Source organism: Meles meles, chromosome 3, assembly GCF_922984935.1.
Source record: "Meles meles chromosome 3, mMelMel3.1 paternal haplotype, whole genome shotgun sequence".
Classification (NCBI taxonomy): Eukaryota; Metazoa; Chordata; class Mammalia; order Carnivora; family Mustelidae; genus Meles; species Meles meles.
The window spans coordinates 110,626,400-110,646,507 of NC_060068.1; the positions used below are offsets into that span (position 1 = coordinate 110,626,400).

Sequence of the window (20,108 nt, forward strand, 5' to 3'; positions counted from 1 at the left end):
TAATTTTCTTTCTTCCTTAAAAGATAATTTATTTATGTATTTGGCAGAGAGACGGTGAGAGAGGGAACACAAGCAGGGGGAGTTGAGAGGGAGAAGCAGACTCCCCACCAAGCAGGGAGCTCAATGCTGGGCTCTATGTGGGGCTTGAATCCAGGACCCTGGGATCATGACCTGAGCCCAAGGCAGACGCTTAACGACTGAGCCACCCAGACGCCCCTAGAGCAAACTTTCAAAAACAACACTGAACACATTTCTGCTCTACTCAAAACCCTCAAGAGGCTCTATAATATGGGAGCCTAGGTCCCTGATAGTCCAGCCCAAATCTACCCAGTCAAATCATAATACCTGCCTGGTGCTTTTCCATCTCTCGCCTTTTTTCTGGATATTAATCCCCATTTTACCTACATGGGAACTCTAAGTGGCTAGTTTTGTTAGAAGCATAGTCTGTGGCTAGAAGTTGTGCTCTTACCTTTTATATTCTATTAAAAATATATCCGTTAAAATTCAGAATTTAGAATTGTTAATTACATAGTAAAGTGTCTATAGTAAGTGTTTTGAATTATAAATGTTTTATAAAACTGTGTGTAGTATGATTATAATCTAATAAGTGTGGTTTAATCTGTGAGGTGAGACTGGGGGTGATTTTTGCTTCCATGAGGTATTTTTCTGGATTTTCCAAACTTTTTTTTTTTTTTGACAGAGAAATAGAGGGCAGAAGTAGGCAGAGCAGCAGACAGAGGAAGAGGAAAATGTAGATTCTCCACTGAGCAGGGAGCCCAACACAGGGCTTGATCCCAGGATTCTGGGTTCATGACCTGAGCCAAAGGCAGCCTCTTAACTGACTGAGCCACTGAGGCACTCCAAACTTTTTATAATTAATATGTATTACTTTTATAACAACAATCATCAAAAAGAATGGGGGGGATATATGTAGCCTTTAAGACTGTCTGAAACACTGGCATCACTGGCTTCACTCCCTCATCACCATCACCATTTTGTACATTATCCCCTCTCCCCCCGTCTTTTTTGAAAATCAGGTGTGACTTAACACATTTTCCTGCCAAACTGGGAGGTCTTTGAGTAAAGACACTATGTCTTGCCTATTGTCACAACTCTCCATTCCTAGCCATTTTACAATTTCTTGCTGAAGCCAGGAGTTCAGATTTTTTAAGGCTGAATAAAATGCCAGCAATATCAGGAAAGAAAGGCTATCAAGGTAAGAGCTGTAATTTTGAGGAGTCCAGTGAACTAGTCTTTTAACTACTTAGAAGCATTTGTTAAAACTGTTAACCTTAAGGGGCGCCTGGGTGGTTCAGTGGGTTGAGCATCAGACTCTTGATTTCTGCTCGGGTCCTGATTTCAGGGTCATGGGATTGAACCCCATGTTGGGGGTGTGATCCTGAGCATGGAGCCTGCTTGGAATTCTCTCTCTCCTTCTCCCTTTGCTCGTCCCCAGCTTGTGTGCTCTCTTTGTCTCTCTACAACTGAAATAAAACAAAAACAAAAAAACTGTTAACCTGGTTAAGCCGCTGCCTTCGGCTCAGGTCATGATCTCAGGGTCCTGGGATTGAGCCCCGCATCGGGCTCTCTGCTCAGCAGGGAGCCTGCTTCCCTCTCTCTCTCTCTCTGCCTGCCTCTCTGTCTACTTGTGATCTCTCTCTGTCAAATAAATAAATAAAATCTTTAAAAAAAATTAAACTGTCAGTTATCCTACTGGGAAAAAAAAAAAGTTTATTCTGAAATAGAGAATTGCTTTTCCAGACACACAGGCTAGGGCTTTGCAAGTCTAGAGAACATGGAGAGGACCACTCTTTATAGAGGAATGGCTAAGTTGAGAGGCGTTTGTTATAAACAAAACACCTCTCAGAATAAACTGGGAGGTGGGAGTGTAATGGCTTTTCATTGGCTCAGTTGTGACAGTCTCTCATTGGCTGGACTGTTGCTGGACAAAGAAATTCTTTCCTCCTGCTACAGAGGTAAATACAGTCTTTTTCATATGGGGAATGCAATGGAGGGGTCTGCAATGGAGGAAGAGTGGTAGGGTGTAAGAGCTCCCATTTCGGGCTCCTGACTCCAGGGTGGGTGGGTGTGTGTGTGTGTGTGTGTGTGTGTATGTATATATATATCTACTTGCCTCTCTATCTACTGTGATCTCTCTCTATATATCAAATAAATAAAATCTTTAAAAAAAGATTTTTAAGATTACTTTTTAAGATTTTATTAAGATCTACTTATTTAATATGTGTGTGTGTGTGTCTTTTTTAGGATTTATTTTTATTTATTTTTTAAGAGATTTCATTCATTTATTTGATAGAGAATCAGGCAGAGAGAGAGGAGGAAGCAGGCTCCCTGCTGAGCAGAGAGCCCAATGTGGGGCTCGATCCCAGGACCCTGGGATCATGACCTGAGCTGAAGGCAGAGGCTTTAACCCACTAAGCGACCCAGGCACCCCGAGGATTTATTTATTTAAGTGATTTCTATACCCAACATTGGGCTCCAACTCATGATCTCAAGACAGAGTCCCATCCTCCACTGACTGAGCCAGCCAGGCACCCCTCCTGACTCCATTTTAAATGAGATTTCCTTTTATTAATTTTAAAGAAATCAAACAGGATTCAAGAGTAAGTAAGTGGAAAAGAGAGTAGAGGGTAACCCAGACTGGAAAAACAAGTTCCTCTAACTCAGATCAATGGACTTTAGGGAAATTCTTCAATCACTTGAGGACAAAAATATACCTAAGAGGGATGCCTGGGTGGCTCAGCTGGTTAAGCGACTGCCTTCCGCACAGGTCATGATCGCAGGATCCTGGGATTGAGCCCTGCATTGGGACACCCTGCTTGTGCTCTCTTGCTCTCTGTCAAATAAATAAAATCTTTTTTTTTTAATTTTTTAAAAGATTTTATTTATTTTACAGAAAAAGAGAGATCACAAGTAGGCAGAGAGAGGGGGAAGCAGGCTCCCCGCTGAGCAGAGAGTCTGATGTGGGCCTCAATCCCAGGACCCTGAAATCATGACCAGAGCCCTAGGCAGAGGCTTAACCCAATGAGCCACCCAGGTACCCATAAAACCCTTTTTATTATTTTTTTTAAGATTTTATTTATTTATTTGACAGACAGATCACAAGTAGGCAGGGAGGCAGGCAGAGAGAGAGGGAGAAGCAGGCTCCCTGCTGAGCAGAGAGCCTGATGTGGGACTCGATCCCAGGACCCTGAGATCATGACCTGAGCTGAAGGCAGAAGCTTAACCCACTGAGCCACCCAGGTGCCCCCATAAAACCCTTTTTAAAAAGTAAATAGGAGTCCATCATTTATGAATCCATCACTTGCTCATATGTATTGAGCACCTATTATATGCCAAGCACTGAAAACAGGTTCAAGAGAGGAAAAGGTAGGTATGGTTCCTGACCTTAGGAAACTTACAGACTTTCTGCTGGGAGAGACTCTACACAAACAATCACGTATTTACTTGGACAATTATAAGGTAACTTGAATGGTAATTGGCTAATTGTACAGTTGCTGGGGAAACCAAGTTTGGGAGGGAGTTTTGTTTTATTTTTTTGTTTTGATTTTTAAGATTTTATTTGATTAGGAGCTCCTGGGTGGCTCAGTTGTTAAGTGTCTGCCTTCCACTGGGGTCATGATCCCAGGGTCCTAGGATTGAGCCCTCCACATCATACTCCCTGCTCGTGGGGAAGGTTGTTTTCCCTCTCCTACTCTCCCTGCTCATATTCCTGCTTTTGCAGTTTCTTTCTCTGTCAAATACATAAATAAAATCACACCAAAAAATGTTATTTATTTATATATTTATTTGAGAGAGAGGGAGACCTGGGGGTGGGCAGGAGGAGTAGAGGGGTAAAGGGAGGGTGAGAATCTCAAGCAGACTCCCCACTAAGCACGGAACCATACCTGGGGCTGGATCTCAAACTCTGAGATTATGACCTGAGCTGAAATCAAGGGTGAGAAGCTTAATCGAAGGAGCCACCCAGGCACTCCTGGGAGGGAGATTTTGATGAGAGGTCTCTGTGTAGAGACCTGAAGAGTACAGATGACATACGGAGGTGGAGAGGAGAGGTTTAGAAAATTTGTTCTAGCAGAAGAAATGGCAAATGTGAAGACACATGGGCTAAGGCATTTTCTGAGACTGCAGCAGAAAGGGGGAGATCCAGCAGAGTAAGTTATAGAATTTTCTTCTATTGAATAACCCATTCTTTTTTTTTTTTTTTTTAAAGATTTTATTTATTTATTTGACAGAGAGAGAGAGATCACAAGTAGGCAGAGAGGCAGGCAGAGAGAGGAGGAAGCAGGCTCCCTGCGGAGCAGAGAGCCTGATGCGGGGCTCGATCCCAGGACCCTGAGATCTTGACCTGAGCGAAAGGCAGCGGCTTAATCCACTGAGCCACCCAGGCGCCCCTGAATAACCCATTCTTTAACCCCAAACGACTCCTCCTTCTGTCCCTATGACCTCGAAACCAGGCTTCCGAGCAATCTTTTTTTTTTTTTTTAAAGATTTTATTTATTTATTTGATAGAGAGAGATCGTAAGTAGGCAGAGAGGCAGGCAGAGAGAGTGAGAGGGAAGCAGGCTCCCCGCCAAGCAGAGAGCCCGATGTGGGACTCGATCCCAGGACCCTGAGACCATGACCTGAGCCGAAGGCAGTGGCTTAAACCACTGAGCCACCCAGGCGCCCCCGAGCAATCTTGAAAGCCTCACACTTCCATTCAAGGTACTCAAATATTCTTATTCAAACACATTTAAGGAAGATAACGTTAATCCACCAGTAAAGAACAACAGTCAGGGTAGTCTTGTTTAAAGCTCAAAACCTAGCATCCAACCCATTATCTGGCACATAATTATGTTTTGTAGAATTCAAGAAACAGGTGTACTTTAAAAATATATTTTTTAAAAATGCATTTTTAAAAACGGATGTAGTGTTAATTTTCCCAAGCTACAGACTCGCGTTTGCTTCTCTGCCTAGGCCCTCGGGCCTCTGAAGCCCTTTCTGACGTACATGGGGAGACCAGGTTGGCTCCAGCCCTCAGGCGCGCTCAGCCTAGGTGTTGGCGGGGGAACTGCGAGGAGGCGGAACTTTGGGCTCGTGGAACGGTGGCCCTGCGGACCATCGGGAGGGAAGCACCCCCCGGTCCGGAAGGAGCTGACGGGAGCTGGGACCTCGGCAGCCATCGCGCTTTGCAGTTCGAACTAGAAGGTTGTAGGGCGGACTCCAGGTGGGGAATTGCGATCTGTCCATTCGCAGGTGAGTGGCGGTCTCTTCCCCGGGTAGAGCGGGCAGGCGGCAGTTGTGGATAGCAGGGAAACTGCACTTTTCGGGCCTGAGCCCATCGGGGCCCCCGGTTGTGGCCAAGAGAGAAAGGGGTCCCTGTTTTCCTCTCCGGAGTCAGGCAGCACCGAGGGGAACGGGTTCTTTTCCTGCCCTGCGGTGGTCGCTCTTAAAAGTCCTCTGGATAGTGCACCTGCTGCTGTCAAACGGTGTCATTTGAGGAAAGAACGAGCTGACTGTAAGGCGCAGATAAGCCCTTCCTTCCGGTCAGCCTGTTTCTTCACCTGATCAGGTGAAGGCGGTATGAATCATTGACAGCTCCAGACCCTGTGACGCGGTGTTTTCAGTTCTCCCAGTTAGTGTGCTGGCAAAGTGAGCTTCCTTTCTAGTAGAAGTTAACGTTTGGCCATAGCCCAAGTCCCAGGTGAGTGGGAGAAAAGATAAACTGGTTGGGGGGAAACTGTAATGATTTATAAATTGTTCCAAGATTTTTGAACAGCATAGAAATTTGTTTTGACAACAGCTGAAACTCTGACCTCACTGGCCTAAAAAACCAAACTCATTAGGTACTTAAGGTATTTGGTACACTTGGGCAAAATGAGGTGAGGGAATCCTTTTAACTTGAAAAATTAAAAGTAGTATTATTTGCATGTTTATCTGTCAAGCTCAGTATTACCACGGGTCTTACTCTGAAGAATATCCTAGGTTCAGTGTTAAAATACCAGTTTAGAGGATGAAAGAAGGGGCGACCGGGTGGTTCATTCGGTTAAGCGTCTGCTCATGATCTCAAGGTCCTGGGATCGAGTAGGGCGTAGGCTCCTTGCTCAGCGGGGAGTCTTCTCCCTCTGCTTCTCCCCCTGGCTTGGGCGCACCCTCTCTTTCTACCTCAATAAAATAAGATCTTTTTTTTTTAAAAGATTTTATTTATTTGATATATAGAGAGAGATCACAAGTAGATAGAGAGGCAAGTAGAGAGAGGGGGGAAGCAGGCTCCCTGCTGAGCAGGGACCCCGATGTGGGGCTCGATCCCAGGACCCTGAGATCATGACCTGAGCCGAAGGCAGAGGCTTAACCCACTGAGTCACCCAGGCGCCCCAAGATCTTTTTTTAAAAAAAGAGTATGAAAGAAAAGGAAACATTTACTGTCTCCTATTTGTGAGGTGCTAGCCATTCACACAATTCATTAAGGAAGGTAATGATATCTCTATTTTACAGATGAGGAATAAGGGAAAATTAATAATTTATCAATAATTGTGGTGCTGACATAGCAAAGCAGTGTATATCTAATACTGTTTTTTTTTAAGATTTTATTTATTTGACCGACAGAGATTACAAGTAGGCAGAGAGGCAGGCAGAGAGAGAGGAGGAAGCCGGCTCCCTGCTGAGCAGAGAGCCCGATGTGGGGCTCGATCTCAGGACCGTGAGATCATGACCCAAGCCGAAGGCAGAGGCTTTAACCCACTGAGCCACCCAGGTGCTCCTCTAATACTGTTTTGAGGATTTACATTGATTACCAAGATATTTGGAACTTAACTAATCTTATAGTTCAGTGGCATTTTCTTTTTTTCTTTGCCTTTTTTTTAAATTTATTTGACATACAGAGATCACAAGTAGGCAGAGAGGCAGAGAGAGAGAGAGAGAGAGAGAGAGAGAGAGAAGCAAGCAGGCTCCCTGCTAAGCAGAGAGCCTGATTTGGGGCTGGATCCCAGGACCCTGAGATCATGACCTGAGCCGAAGGCAGAGGCTTAACCCACTGAGCCACCCAGGCGCCCCAGAAAAGGAACGTTTTGACTTTATTTTAGAAATGTTAGAGAAGCATTGTTAATAATTACAAAGATAAGCAGTTGAAAAAAGTACATTTTAACCACCCTTTTCTTGCAAACTTCAAGCAGGAACCGAGACAAAATACTAGGCTGTCAGGAATGAAAATCACTGGCACATTGTTTGAAGTTTATAAGTCAGAATTCTGTAGTAATGATGATTTCTCCACCCTCTTTGAGTGTACTTGGTTGATACTCATTGAAATGATTTCTCTGCAAAACATTACTAAGCAAAAACCTTTAAAATTACACGTTTGAAGTATTTCTTTTGTAAGTGATGAACCATTGAATTCTCCTGAAACCAATATGCACTGTATATTAACTCACTAGAATTTAAATAAAATTTTGAAGAAAAAGAAAAAGAAAATTTTCTCTTTGTTGTGTATAGCTTTTGAACAATTTCAATTAAGCGTATTTTAAGGGGGCGCCTGGCTGGCTCAGTTGGTGGGGCATACTACTCTTGATCTTGGGGTTGTGAGTTCAAGCTGCATGTTGGGCCTAGAAGTTTTTTGTTGTTGTTGTTTAAAGATTTTATTTATTTATTTGACAGACAGAGATCACAAGTAGGCAGAGAGGCAGGCAGAGAGCAAGGAGGAAGCAGGTTCCCCACTGAGCAGGGAGCCTGATGTGGGGCTGGATCCCAGGACCCTGGGATCATGACCTGAGCCGAAAGCAGAGGCTTTAACCCACTGAGCCACCCAGGCGCCCCTGGCCTAGAGGTTTTTTTAAAAAGTATTTTAAGGTTTGAATTTGTCAGTGCTTATATTGATTTTCATTTTTTTAATTCAGTATAGGCAAGTGCAGTACTCAAGACTCACAACTTTTCATAACAAAGCATTTTTCCTCCTTCTCTCACTCTTAAAAAAAAAAATCCTATTTATATTTGTCACAGATTTAACCTTCCAGTTGAGTGTCACTTTACCCCAAAGGAAACTTGAGTTTGTATTTTTTGTTCATTACGTGAATGCAAAGGTATAATTCCATTACTATGATTGCTATGCATTCAATCATAAAATGTTTTCTTGAGTTTTGTATTTGCATCACCGTTTCAAAACTTTAAAGGCTATAGAAAGAAAAATCTTAAGAATTTTAGGGGAGAATATTTATAAGGCAGCACTGTCTCAAAACATTTAACATTATTACTTTTCATCCTTGGTAATGCACAGGGCCTTACTGAAATTCTATAAAGCATGGTCAAGCAGAGTTTGGGCTCATATTTCTAGTCCTATTTGAATTTGAAAGAGAAATGTGCATAATTTCTGAATTAGCTTACAGGTAGTTTACTGATCTTATGGAATTTATGCACATTTTCATCATAAACCCGATGAAGTTGGATAGAAAATATAATTAATCTTCTGTAGTAAATATCTTCACCTAGAGTTGAAGGAAATTATTCTAGTACCTTCTCTGGTGACAGTGACAATGTTGTTAATATTTAAAGTGAAGTTATTCATGAAAAGTATCATTAAAAGCTTCTTCAGGGCGCCTGGGTGGCTCAGTGGGTTAAAGCCTCTGCCTTCCGCTCAGGTCATGATCCCAGGGTCCTGGGATCGAGCCCCACATCGGGCTCTCTGCTCTGCGGGGAGCCTGCTTCCTCCTCTCTCTCTGCCTGCCTCTCTGCCTAGTTGTGATTTCTGTCAAATAAATAAAATATTAAAAAAAAAAAAAGCTTCTTCATATCAGGGCACCTGTGGGGCTCAGTCAGGTAAGCATCTGACTCTTGATTTCTGTTCAGGTCATGATCTCAGGGTTGTGAGAGAGAGCTCTGAGTCAGGCTTAGCTCTGGGCATGGAGTCTGCTTAAGATTCTCCTCCCGGGGCGCCTGGGTGGCTCAGTGGATTAAGCCGCTGCCTTTGGCTCAGGTCATGATCTCAGGGTCCTGGGATCGAGCCCCGCATCGGGCTCTCTGCTCTGCAGGGAGACTGCTTCCTCCTCTCTCTCTGCCTGCCTCTCTGCCTACTTGTGATCTCTCTCTCTGTCAAATAAATAAATAAAATCTTAAAAAAAAAAGATTCTCCTCCCTTTCTCCCACCTTTTTTCTCTCTCTCTAAAAAATTTTTTTCATTTTAAAATTCTGAAGATTTTCCATATTCTTGTTAATGTTGAAGTTAACTTGAAAATTGGCATTTAGAGTTTATGCTTTTGAGGAGGCAACTGGTTCAGTTTATAGAGTGTACAACTCTTTACCTTAGGGTTATGAGTTCTAACTCCATGCTGGGTGTAGAGATTACTTTAAAAAAAATTGTTAATAAATTTGTTCTGAGGGGTGCCTTGGTGGCTCAGTGGGTTAAAGCCTCTGCCTTCGGCCCAGGTCATGATCTCACGGTCTTGGGATCGAGCCCCACACCTGCTTCCTCCTCTCTCTCTGCCTGCCTCTCTGCCTGCTTGTGATCTCTGTCTGTCAAATAAATAAATAAAATCTTAAAAAAAAAATTGTTCTGAATTTCAGTTAATTTAGTTGGAATGAGTTAATGCCACATTACATTGTGTAGTATTCAAAATGTTTTTTAGGTACATTATCATAATTAATTATTCTTAAAACTCTGTGAGGCAGATAATATTCCTATTATAGGTAAGAAAGAACTGGAGCTCAGAAAGATTGCCTTTCCCAGAAAGAAATAATAGTATTTCAAAAGATGCATATTAAATCCAGATTTTTAAAATTCTAGGATAGGAACTCACTTGTCCCATAGCTTTACCATCCTTTGCTTCCCCAAATTAATACTGTATTGTTTCTGTAATGCTACTCTGGTGTTATATTTGCTTTTTTAGATCATTGGCACTTTTCTTTTATTTCTGTTTTTTTAAATTATTTTTATTGACATATAATATATTATATGCCCCGGGGTACAGGTCTGTGAATCATCAGTCTTACACATTTCACAGAACTCAACATAGCACATACCCCACCAGTGTCCATAACCCAGCCACCCTATCCCTTCCCCCTACTCCCCCAGCAACCCTCAGTCTTTATTTTTAATAATAGCTTTATTGATCACATACCATAAAATTTAGCCTCTTAAAGTATACAATTCAAAAAAAAAAGTATACAATTTAGTGTTTTTAGTATATTCACAGCGTTATGCAACCATCACCACTATCTATTCCAGAACATTTTCATCACCCAAAAAGAAATCCACTACCTATTAGCAGTCACTCCCAGTTTCCCCTTACCTCCCTTGTCTGACAACCACTAACTTAGTCTGAGAACTTACATGTTCAGGACATTTCATGTAAATGGAATCATTCATTTAAGTTTAATGGGAGAAGGCTTTAAGCAGTTATTTGTAATTTGAGAGCTTCTGCTCGATTCTACTCTTTTATGTGCTGATTTTCGTGTTACTGGAGTAGATCACTTTTCTAATCTGTATAGGCACTTTTCCTGTTTGTTGTTCATGCAATAAATAAATCTGCTGACGTGTATATGTTTCCTTATTCTTGACCTTTGCTCTTCACATGTCTAATAGTGTATTCATGGTGTTGTGTAACCTCTTCTCAGGGCTCAGGTATCTGTGGCTAAGTAACTTTATTCTTAGTTGGGCATTTTTATTTCTACTTTAAAATGACTAATGCTTGCTACCTTGTTTTAAGATCCTTAGAAACCACAACTTTATAGAAATATTATTATCTCATTATCTTCTAAAGCAGAGTTTCCCCATATGTGTTAATAAATTATTTCTCTAGGGGCAAATTTTACAACAGCAAATATGGACCATCTTTATTTCTTTCAAGGCTTACCTTATTCCACTCTCTGTCAGTCTCATAGCTTTCACCTACTAACAGTCATCTTCAATGAGGAATTCCTTTTTTAGTAAATTCTGCTCTCAACATGGGGTTCAAACTTATGACCCCGAGATCAAGAGTCACATGCTGCACTGACTGAACCAGCCAGGCACCCTTTCAAGGACTTTGTCACTTGATTCACAATCTTGCTCTCTCTAGCTCTCCATTCTTCCAGGTGATTTTGCTGTTTAGTGTGGGCAGCATACCATGTATCCTGGCTTCCCATTTCTTTCACTCCAGTTTTCTTCATCTGTGCCAGAGTAAGGCCTTGGAACCCAGACCTGATGCTCTTGAATTTCTGAACGCGGCATTCTTCTCCAGTTTGCTGACACAGTTCTGCTCCATCTTTCACTTTTCTCGCCATTTTTACTATGACTATGTCTACAGTTGCTTTTTGATCAGATTTTCCCCCTGTTCTCTTAGTTCTCTTCTGTGAGAAGCCTGCCTTTGCTCCCAAGTTTATCCCTATATACTAGCTGCCTTTATACCTTTACTCACACAGCCTGAACTTTTGATCATACCACTTCAGCCTCTCACTAGTACTCTCAAATTCCTGTTCCCCTTGTCTTTTTTCAGGTCCTAATCCCTGTTCACTCCATGTTCTGTAAAGCTGATCCTCGCTGGGAGGTGAGGGCAGCAGGGGAGGTTGGAAATCCCTGCAGATGGGCAGAGCTGTGAATGTTTTTCAGCCCCAATCAAGCACTTGGCTCTTTTTAGCAGTCCTTTAACTTGATCTTTTCCCCACAGTAGCTACTCGAATCTTCACTCTGCTCCTCAGAAAAGTCTCTGTACTCGTTCTTCACTTTTGTTGTTGGATTCCTGCAACCTCCACTGTACATTCCTGGCTCTCCTTCCTTCTACTCTTAGAGCAGACGTGCTCTCAGCTCTGGCTTTTCTTGAGACTTTGCCCCTTTTGCTTAATTCCTTCCTTCCCTTTCGCTCTCATCTTTAACCTCTCCCTTTCTGCTAGCTCCTTATCAACATAGGTACCCTTCCTTAAGAAGAAAATCCCACTTATGTCATTCATTTCAAACTCTTCGAAAGGGGAATCTTTCCTTACTGCCTCTAGCTATTGACCTTCTGTCCTACTCTCTCCATAATAACAGCAGCCAGATATTAAGTACTTATTTTGTGCGTTTTATCTCACTTGATCTTCACAACACCCTGTGAGAGTTTGCAAAAGAAACTGTAGCTTGTTCTAAGGTCACACAGTTAATTGCTTCTGGAGACCTGGCTCTACTGTGCTTTAAGTACTGGCCTTGGGTCTCCAGGACTTCCGCTCTGCTGTGGGCTGCTTACGCTCTCAGCGGTTGTCACCTTGTCACAAAGAAAGCTGTGACATCTTTGCAGTGGTACTTCGTGGGGCTAACTTCTTTCCACTTTTGCCACCATCTCTTCTTGATTTTTTGTTTTTGTTTTTTTAAGATTTTATTTCTTTGAGAGAGTGAACGAAAGAGAACACAAGCGGATAGAAGGGCAGAGAGAGGGAGAAGCTGACTCCTCTCTGAGCAGGGAGCCTGACTCGGGGCTCCATCCCAGGACCCCACAATCATGACCTGAGCTGAAGGCAGATGCTTAACTGACTGAGCCACCCAGGCGCCCCTCTTCTAAGTTCTATCCTTGCAGGGTTCTTTTGGTTCTTCCACTCCTCTGTCCCTTAAGACCATCTCAAGTGAAAAGTCATTTCTTCCATAGCATTTGGCTGGTGCTTGAGGCAGGAGGCCTTTAGAGGCAGAATAGGTGGGAGAAATTCATTTGTTCTTTGGGAAGGAGAATGGGTAGAGGTTTTAAAGTGGTATAGTATAGGTCACCGGCAGTGAATGGCAAGTGGTTTACTTTGACCCCGGGAAAGCTACAAATAGAGAAGATTTAAGCTTGTAAAGGTGACCAAAAGATAGATGGTGGAAGTTCTGAATTACGGGATGAGGAGTTTGAATCATTTCTCAGCCCACAGACCTCCAGTGGCTCTCTATCCAAGGGTATAGGGTGGCCATATAATTTCATATCTAATCAGGATGTTTCTGAGAGTGAAAGGAAGCACTATTAATAATTGTACTGGGGCACCTGGGTGGCTCAGTTGCTAAGCCTCTGCCTTTGGCTCAGGTCATGATCTCAGGGTCCTGGGATCGAGTCCCGCATCAGGCTCCCTTTGCCTGCCTCTCTGCCTACTTGTGATCTCTCTCTCTCTCTGTGTCAAATAGATAAATAAAATATTTTTTAAAAATGATTGTACTGAGCTAACTTTGCAGAGACTGTCCCCAGCACGCTGGGAGTTATACTCACCCTGATCATGCAACAAGTCAAGTCTAAGATGACATTTTGATGAAGCCATTCTGGAGGGTGTGTACAAACTGGTACAAACAGAATTTGAGGTTAAGATGATAGTTTGGGAATGTGATTTAAGGTTCTTCACTTACTGGTGCCTGTTTGAATCAAAGAAAGCTTGAGACTACAAAAACTGATAGAGCTGGGATATAACTAACTGGATGTGGGATGTGAGGGAGGAGGAATTACACATCAGAGTTATAAGCTGGAGTGATTAAAAAAAATGATACTAACCATTTAAAAAAATTTAAGCCTTGGGGTGCCTGGATGGCTCAGTCTTTAAGAAGACGTCTGCCTTCGGCTCAAGTCATGATCCCAGGGTCCTAGGATCCAGCCCCGAATTGGGCTCCCTACTCAGCGGGAAGCCTGCTTCTCCCTCTCCCACTCCCCCTGCTTGTATTCCCTCTCTTGCTGTCTCTATCTCTCTCTGTCAAATAAATAAAATCTTAAAAAAAAAAAAAAGATATATATATATATATCTTTTTAAAAAAATCTAGGCCTTGGGATGCCTGGGTAGCTCAGTCGGTTAAGCCTCAGCCTTCAGCTCAGGTCATGATCTCAGGGTCCTGGGATTGAGTCCCACATTGGACTCCCTGCTCAGCAGGGAGTCTGCTTCTCCCTCTCCCTCGGCTGGCCACTTCCCCTGCTTGTTCTCTCTCTTTCTCTCTCTCGCTCTGTCAAATAAATAAGATTTTTTTTTTTTTTTTTGACAGACAGAGATCACAAGTAGACAGAGAGGCAGGCAGAGAGAGGGGGGGAAGCAGGCTTCCTGCCGAGGAGAGGATGTGGGGCTCAATCCCAGGACCCTAGGATCACGACCCGAGCCAAAGGCAGAAGCTTTAACCCACTGAGCCACCCAGGCGCCCCTCTGTGTCAAATAAATAAATAAAAATCTTTAAAAAAAAGAAAATCTAGGCCTTTAAAACTGTCATAAAGCCACTGCAATGTAAGAGAAAGGGAATGGACCTGGAAATCAGAAAGACCCATGTTTGGAACTTGAATGTGACAATCCCTAATACTTGAAATTTAGTTACTGTAACTTTAGTTTCATTTTCTGTAAAATGGAACAGTAATGTATTTACTTCGGGGCCCAGTGAGTAGAGCATGCGACTCTTCATCTTGGGGTCCTGAATTCAAGCCCCACATTGGGCATGGAGCCTACTTAAAAATAAAAATAATATAATATTTACTTTGGAAGGTTGTTGGGGTATTTAGTGGTGACATCCACAAAGTGCCTGGTCCTGTGGGCCGCATGGTAGGAGAAATAGAGCAGCTAAAGCTGAATGCTGCTTCCATGCCAGCTGCTAAGTGCTTTGTGTGTAGTGATGAATTTAATCTTCACAGCCATCTCAGGTAGCTGTCCCCAGTTTACAGGTAAGGAAATTGAAATAACTTGTCTAAGGTCAGTGGTAAAATCCTGGCTCTGTAGCTCTTGTTTTTAACCTTTCAGCAAATCATAATGCTTATATGGGTAGCTGCTACCTCTTGTGAGCTTTGCTTTGTTAAATTGAAAGACCAATTCAATATTGTTTCTTAGGTCCAAATGTTTTAGGTAGCAAGTATGAGACCAAACGCCTAAATTTAGTCTCAGATTTGTTCCTTGTTCTGACTTATGCCTCACTTGTGACCATCTGTTGACTAACGCTGTTTGCAGTCCCCTAACCTGTCCCATCACAGTACCTGACTTTTTGCTGTCCTCACTTCGTTTCACACCTCTACACATAGTATAACAACCAACAACCACTTAGCAAACTCTTATTTAATCTTCAAGATTCAGGCTGAATGTCATCCAAGAAACCTTTCCTTAGCTACAACTTGTTGCCTTTGTAGAACTGTGGAAATAGGACTGTGGATATAGAGACAAGAAGGACTGGTTTTCTCTTTTTCTATACAGAACATAAAGTCATTTGTGAGCATTACCATACCCCTTCCTACTGCATTTCTTTTATTCTGATTTTCCACTGTTAGGATTATTAATCCCTTTATAGCTTAAGATTTTCAGTATGGGCAGTTTTTTTCTTTGTGTTTGTATAAGTTTTGAAATTCTATAGGGTAAGTTGTTACCATCCTAGATAATATCCTATTCAGTTTTAACATTTTTCAGTTGAATTACATTTGTGTAGCTAACTTACCTCTCTAGACTATAACCTTTTCAAGAGAAAGAGCCATGTTTATCATCATATTTATATCCTGTATGGTGTCTAGCTCAGGATCTTGGACATAATATGAATTTGGTAATCATTAGAATTAAATAAAATGTCTTAATACACCACAGCTTTATTTGATTTCCTGCAGTAAAAATTATGATTCTATTTGAAAAATAAACATCTTACCTAAAAATCTTCAGGAAAGATAAGTCACATATATATTTTCTGTGACTACAAGTTTCAATTTTCTACATGAGAAGAATAATAAAGAATGAGATATAATTTTCAACTTGAGTAAAATAAGAATTTCTAAGGTACTGGATTTTTTTTTTTAAGATTTATTTATTGTAGAGAGAGCAAGCAAGCGGTGGTGAGGGGCAGAGGAGAGAATTTGGGGGTTTAAGATTTTATTTATTATGTCAGAGAGAGAGCTCACTTGTGCACAAGCAGGGGGCTGAGCGGGCAGAGGGAGAAGGCGGCTCCCCGCCGAGCAGAGAGCCCAATGCGGGACTCGATCCCTGGACCCTGAGATCATGACCCGAGCCGAAGGCAGTGGCTTAACCCACTGAGCCACCGAGGCGCCCCGTCTCTCACTTTCAATGCAATCTCTTAACACCTTATCATCTAGCAATTCTGAGTTTGGTGGGCCTGCCTGCATCAATGGTTAAAGAAAGCAGTGTTGTGAAACACCTGGGTGGCTCAGTCATTAAGCATCTGCTGACAGCTCAGGTCAGCTCAGGTCATGATCACAGGGTCCTGGGATCGAGTCCTGCATGGGGCTCCCTGCTCAGTGGGAAGCCTGCTTCTCTCTCTCCCACTCCCCCTGCTTGTGTTCCCTCTCATGCTGTGCTTCTGTCTGTCATATAAATAAATAAAATCTTAGGGGCGCCTGGGTGGCTCAGTGGGTTAAAGCCTCTGCCTTTCGCTCAGGTCATGATCCCAGGGTCCTGGGATCGAGCCCCACATCGGGCTCTCTGCTCCGCAGGGAGCCTGCTTCCCCCTCTCTCTCTGCCTGCTGCTCTACTTGTGATCTCTCTCTGTAAAATAAATAAATAAAATCTTAAAAAAAAAAAAAGAAAAAAATGAACTTTGTTGATCTGAAAGTATATTTTTGTGTATGTGATCTTTCATTTCTCCAGGCTTTTTTCCCTTTTCTTTCCATATTAGCTTTATTAGTTATCAAGCCATGTCAAGTAAATGCTAAACAAAAGTATGCTCTGCATTTTCTACTGTGATTTAAGGAAATGTTTTTTTAACATTTAGTAATACGATTAAAATTTGAAAAATGCAGAAAGATGATAGACCCCAAAATTTGCCACCTATTACCATCTGCTATAAAAGACCAAAAGTAACAGAAAGTGGGTTTTTACTCCACATAGGTATAATCACACTTGGAAAACTTACTTAATTATCATAAATTTCTTTGTTTCATCTCTCTTTGCTCTTCCTTCCCCCACTCTAAGGTTTTGGCATGTATTTCATAGACCATATATACTTCATTTAAATTCTGTTGAATATAGATTATTTCCAAAATTTTTCTTACATAATGCTTTGATGCACATCTTTTATACATAAAGATTGTCTGTATTTAGGACAGTTTCTAAAAGTGAATTCTTGGGGAGATTTCTGGGGGGTTAGTTGGTTAAGCATCCCACACTTCATCTCAAGCTCAGGTCTTGATCTCAGGCTTGTGAGTTAAAGCCTATCTTAAATAAATAAGTAAATAAATAAATGAATAAGAATTCTTGGATAACATTTATTACTGCTGAATTAGTTGTTTAAAAGATTTGTACCAATTTATACTGCCACTAACTGCCTCTCTTACCACTTTTTTTTAAAGATTTTATTTATTTATTTGACAGAGAGAGATCACAAGTAGACAGAGAGGCAGGCAGAGAGAGAGAGAGGGAAGCAGGCTCGCCGCTGAGCAGAGAGCCCGATGTGGGACTCGATCCCAGGACCCTGAGATCATGACCTGAGCCGAAGGCAGCGGCTTAACCCACTGAGCCAAGCAGGCGCCCACCACTTTTTTTTTTTTTTTTAAGATTTTATTTATTTATTTGACAGAGAGAGATCACAAGTAGGCAGAGAGGCAGGCAGAGAGAGAGGAAGAAGCAGGCTCCCTGCCAAGCAGACAGCCCGATGCAGGACTTGATCCCAGGACCCTGAGATCATGACCTGAGCTGAAGGCAGAGGCTTAACCCACTGAGCCACCCAGGGGCCCCCCACATTTTTTCCATTTCTGGCTGTTACACTTCATTTTTGTGTTTGCCATTCTGGCAAGTAATGGTCTCTAGTTTTGTTTTGTTTAGTCACTTTTTTTTTGGTGGGTTTTTTAAAAATGGAAAAAGCTTTTACTTTTTCTTTCTTTTTTTTTTTTAATATTTATTTATTTGACAGAGATCACAAGTAGGCAGAGAGGCAGGCAGAGAGAGGAGGAAACAGGCTCCCCGCGAAGCAGAGAGCCTGATGTGGGGCTCAATCCCAGGACCCTGGGATCATGACCTGGGCCAAAGGCAGAAGCTTTAACCCACTGAGCCACCCAGGCACCCCTCTTTCTTTTTCTTTTATTTCAAGATTTTTTGTATTCGTCAGAGAAAGAGAGAGAGAGAGGAGGAACAAGCAGGGGGAGAAGCAGGCTCTCTGAGGAGCAAGGAGCCCAATGAGGGACTCCATCCCAGGACCCTGGGATCATGACCAAACCAAAGGCAGACACTTAACGATGTCCACCTCCCCCACCTCCTTTTTTTTTTTAAAGTAAGTTCTACAGCCCACGTGGGGCTTGAACTCAGGATCCTGAGATTAAGAGTCGAATGTTCTACCAATTAAGCCAGGCAGGCACCCCACTAGTTTGTATTTTAATGGCCTTTTTTTTAATGCATCAGTATATATCAGATTAGACCACCCCGGATACGGGCACCTAGGTGGCTCAGTGGGTTGAGCCTCTGCCTTCAGCTCAGGTCATGATTCTCAGCATCCTGGGATTGAGCCCGGTGTCAGGCTCTCTGCTCTGCTTACTTGTGATTTCTCTCTCTCTCTCTCTCTCTCTCTCTCTGTCTGTCAAATAAATAAATAAAATCTTTAAAAAAAAAAAAAGAAAAAAGACCACCCTGGATACAAGTGGCTAACTCCTTATAGTAAGGTTCTTGTAGGATTATTTACTCAGAGTTCATTTTTTTTTTTTTTAAGATTTTTTATTTATTTGACAGAGAGAGATCACAAGTAGGCAGAGAGGCAGGCAGAGAGAGTGAGAGGGAAGCAGGCTCCCTGCTGAGCAGAGAGCCCGATGCGGGGACTCGATCCCAGGACCCTGAGATCATGACCTGAGCCGAAGGCAGCGGCTTAAACCACTGAGCCACCCAGGCGCCCTCAGAGTTCATGTTTAATGTTAAATGGTGACTACTGAATTCAAACACTTTCTTTTCCAGACCCTGTAAGATTTGGATATGTCCTTCATATTTGACTGGATTTACAGTGGTTTCAGCAGTGTGCTACAGTTTTTAGGTATGTTGGCTCTTTGTTCTTTATTGTTATCCCATTTAATCCTACTTAAATAAAAGTGCTTATTTGTCTAGAGTCTCTTTATATTATAACCAGTAGTTGTGAATGTGAGCTTAGAAATCATACAAATGTACTCATTGTGTCACTTGTAAATTATGTAGTCTTGGGCAAATTACTTTTTCCACCTTAACCTTCGTTTCCTATCTGTAAATTAAAAATAATTCCTACCCCTTAAGGTTATTGATAGGAATATTATTTACAGGAGTGGCTACCTTTGATTAGCCAGTTTACCTAAGTGCTTTAGATACTTTATCTCATGTAATACAGGAATTCTCTGCTTTATTTTTGTTACTATAAAATGCATGTTCCATAAAGTACGGTGTATATCATAACTGGCAGCATATAATCTGCTAAATAAGACTTGTCTACCCAGCAAATCTGACTAGTGATTTTCCTCTCTTCTAGATTTTAAAGAGGAAAAATTTTAGCATCTCATTCTCTTATTTACACTCTCAACTACTCACATTTTCCAGTGAAACAAGCTTTTGATTAACTTTTATGTTCCGATGTATATAGTTTTATTATTGTAGTAATTAATGAAGATAGTTCTGGTCTTCTATTTTCAAATCATGCCCTAAGTTTAGTCTCCATGTAATCATCATCTTGAACAAAGAGAAGTATTTCATGTATTTCATGTAATTACAGAGTTGTCAACATAATTCCTCACTGGCCACAACCATACTTATGAATTATCATCTTCTATATAAATGGCTCTTTTTCCATAAACATAATTTTAACAAAGGAAATAAATTTTGTTTGGAAAATACACATTTTGTTTGATTACTATGTATTAAAAGGACAAAAATGTAAGATCAAATTTTGTCAATCTATTTTTATCCTTTTTTTTTTTAAAGATTTTATTTATTTATTTGAGAGAGAGACAGTGAGAGAGAGCATAAGAGGGGAGAAGGTCAGAGGGAGCAGACTCCCCATGGAGCAGGGAGCCTGATGCGGGACTCGATCCCAGGACTCTGGGATCATGACCTGAGCTAAAGGCAGTCGCTTAACCAACTGAGCCACCCAGGCGCCCTATTTTTATTTCTTACTTAGACCTCAGTGTTTGCACATTTTTAAAATCAAGGTTTGGGTTTTTTTTTTTTTCTTTTTAAAATAAAATTTCTCACATTTTATAATGTAACTCTACTACAGGTCAAATATCAGATCTCTCTACATTATCACCTCAAGAACTCTTAAA

The 20,108-nt window shown here is 41.8% G+C and overlaps 1 protein-coding gene across 2 annotated transcripts in view; it reads left to right on the forward strand.

The window, feature by feature from the left end:
* The first annotated feature begins 5,098 nt into the window (after positions 1-5,098).
* Positions 5,099-20,108, forward strand: part of SAR1B (secretion associated Ras related GTPase 1B) — a 32,300-nt gene continuing 17,290 nt past the window's right edge. The window contains exons 1-2 of one of the 2 annotated variants that reach the window (XM_045999537.1): positions 5,099-5,253; positions 18,781-18,856. In XM_045999537.1, the coding sequence (XP_045855493.1) occupies positions 18,799-18,856 (58 nt within the window). In that variant the 5' untranslated portion in view covers positions 5,099-5,253; positions 18,781-18,798. Of the gene's footprint in view, positions 5,254-5,552; positions 5,702-18,780; positions 18,857-20,108 lie in introns of those variants that run through there. The other variant, XM_045999538.1, reaches the window with a different exon arrangement.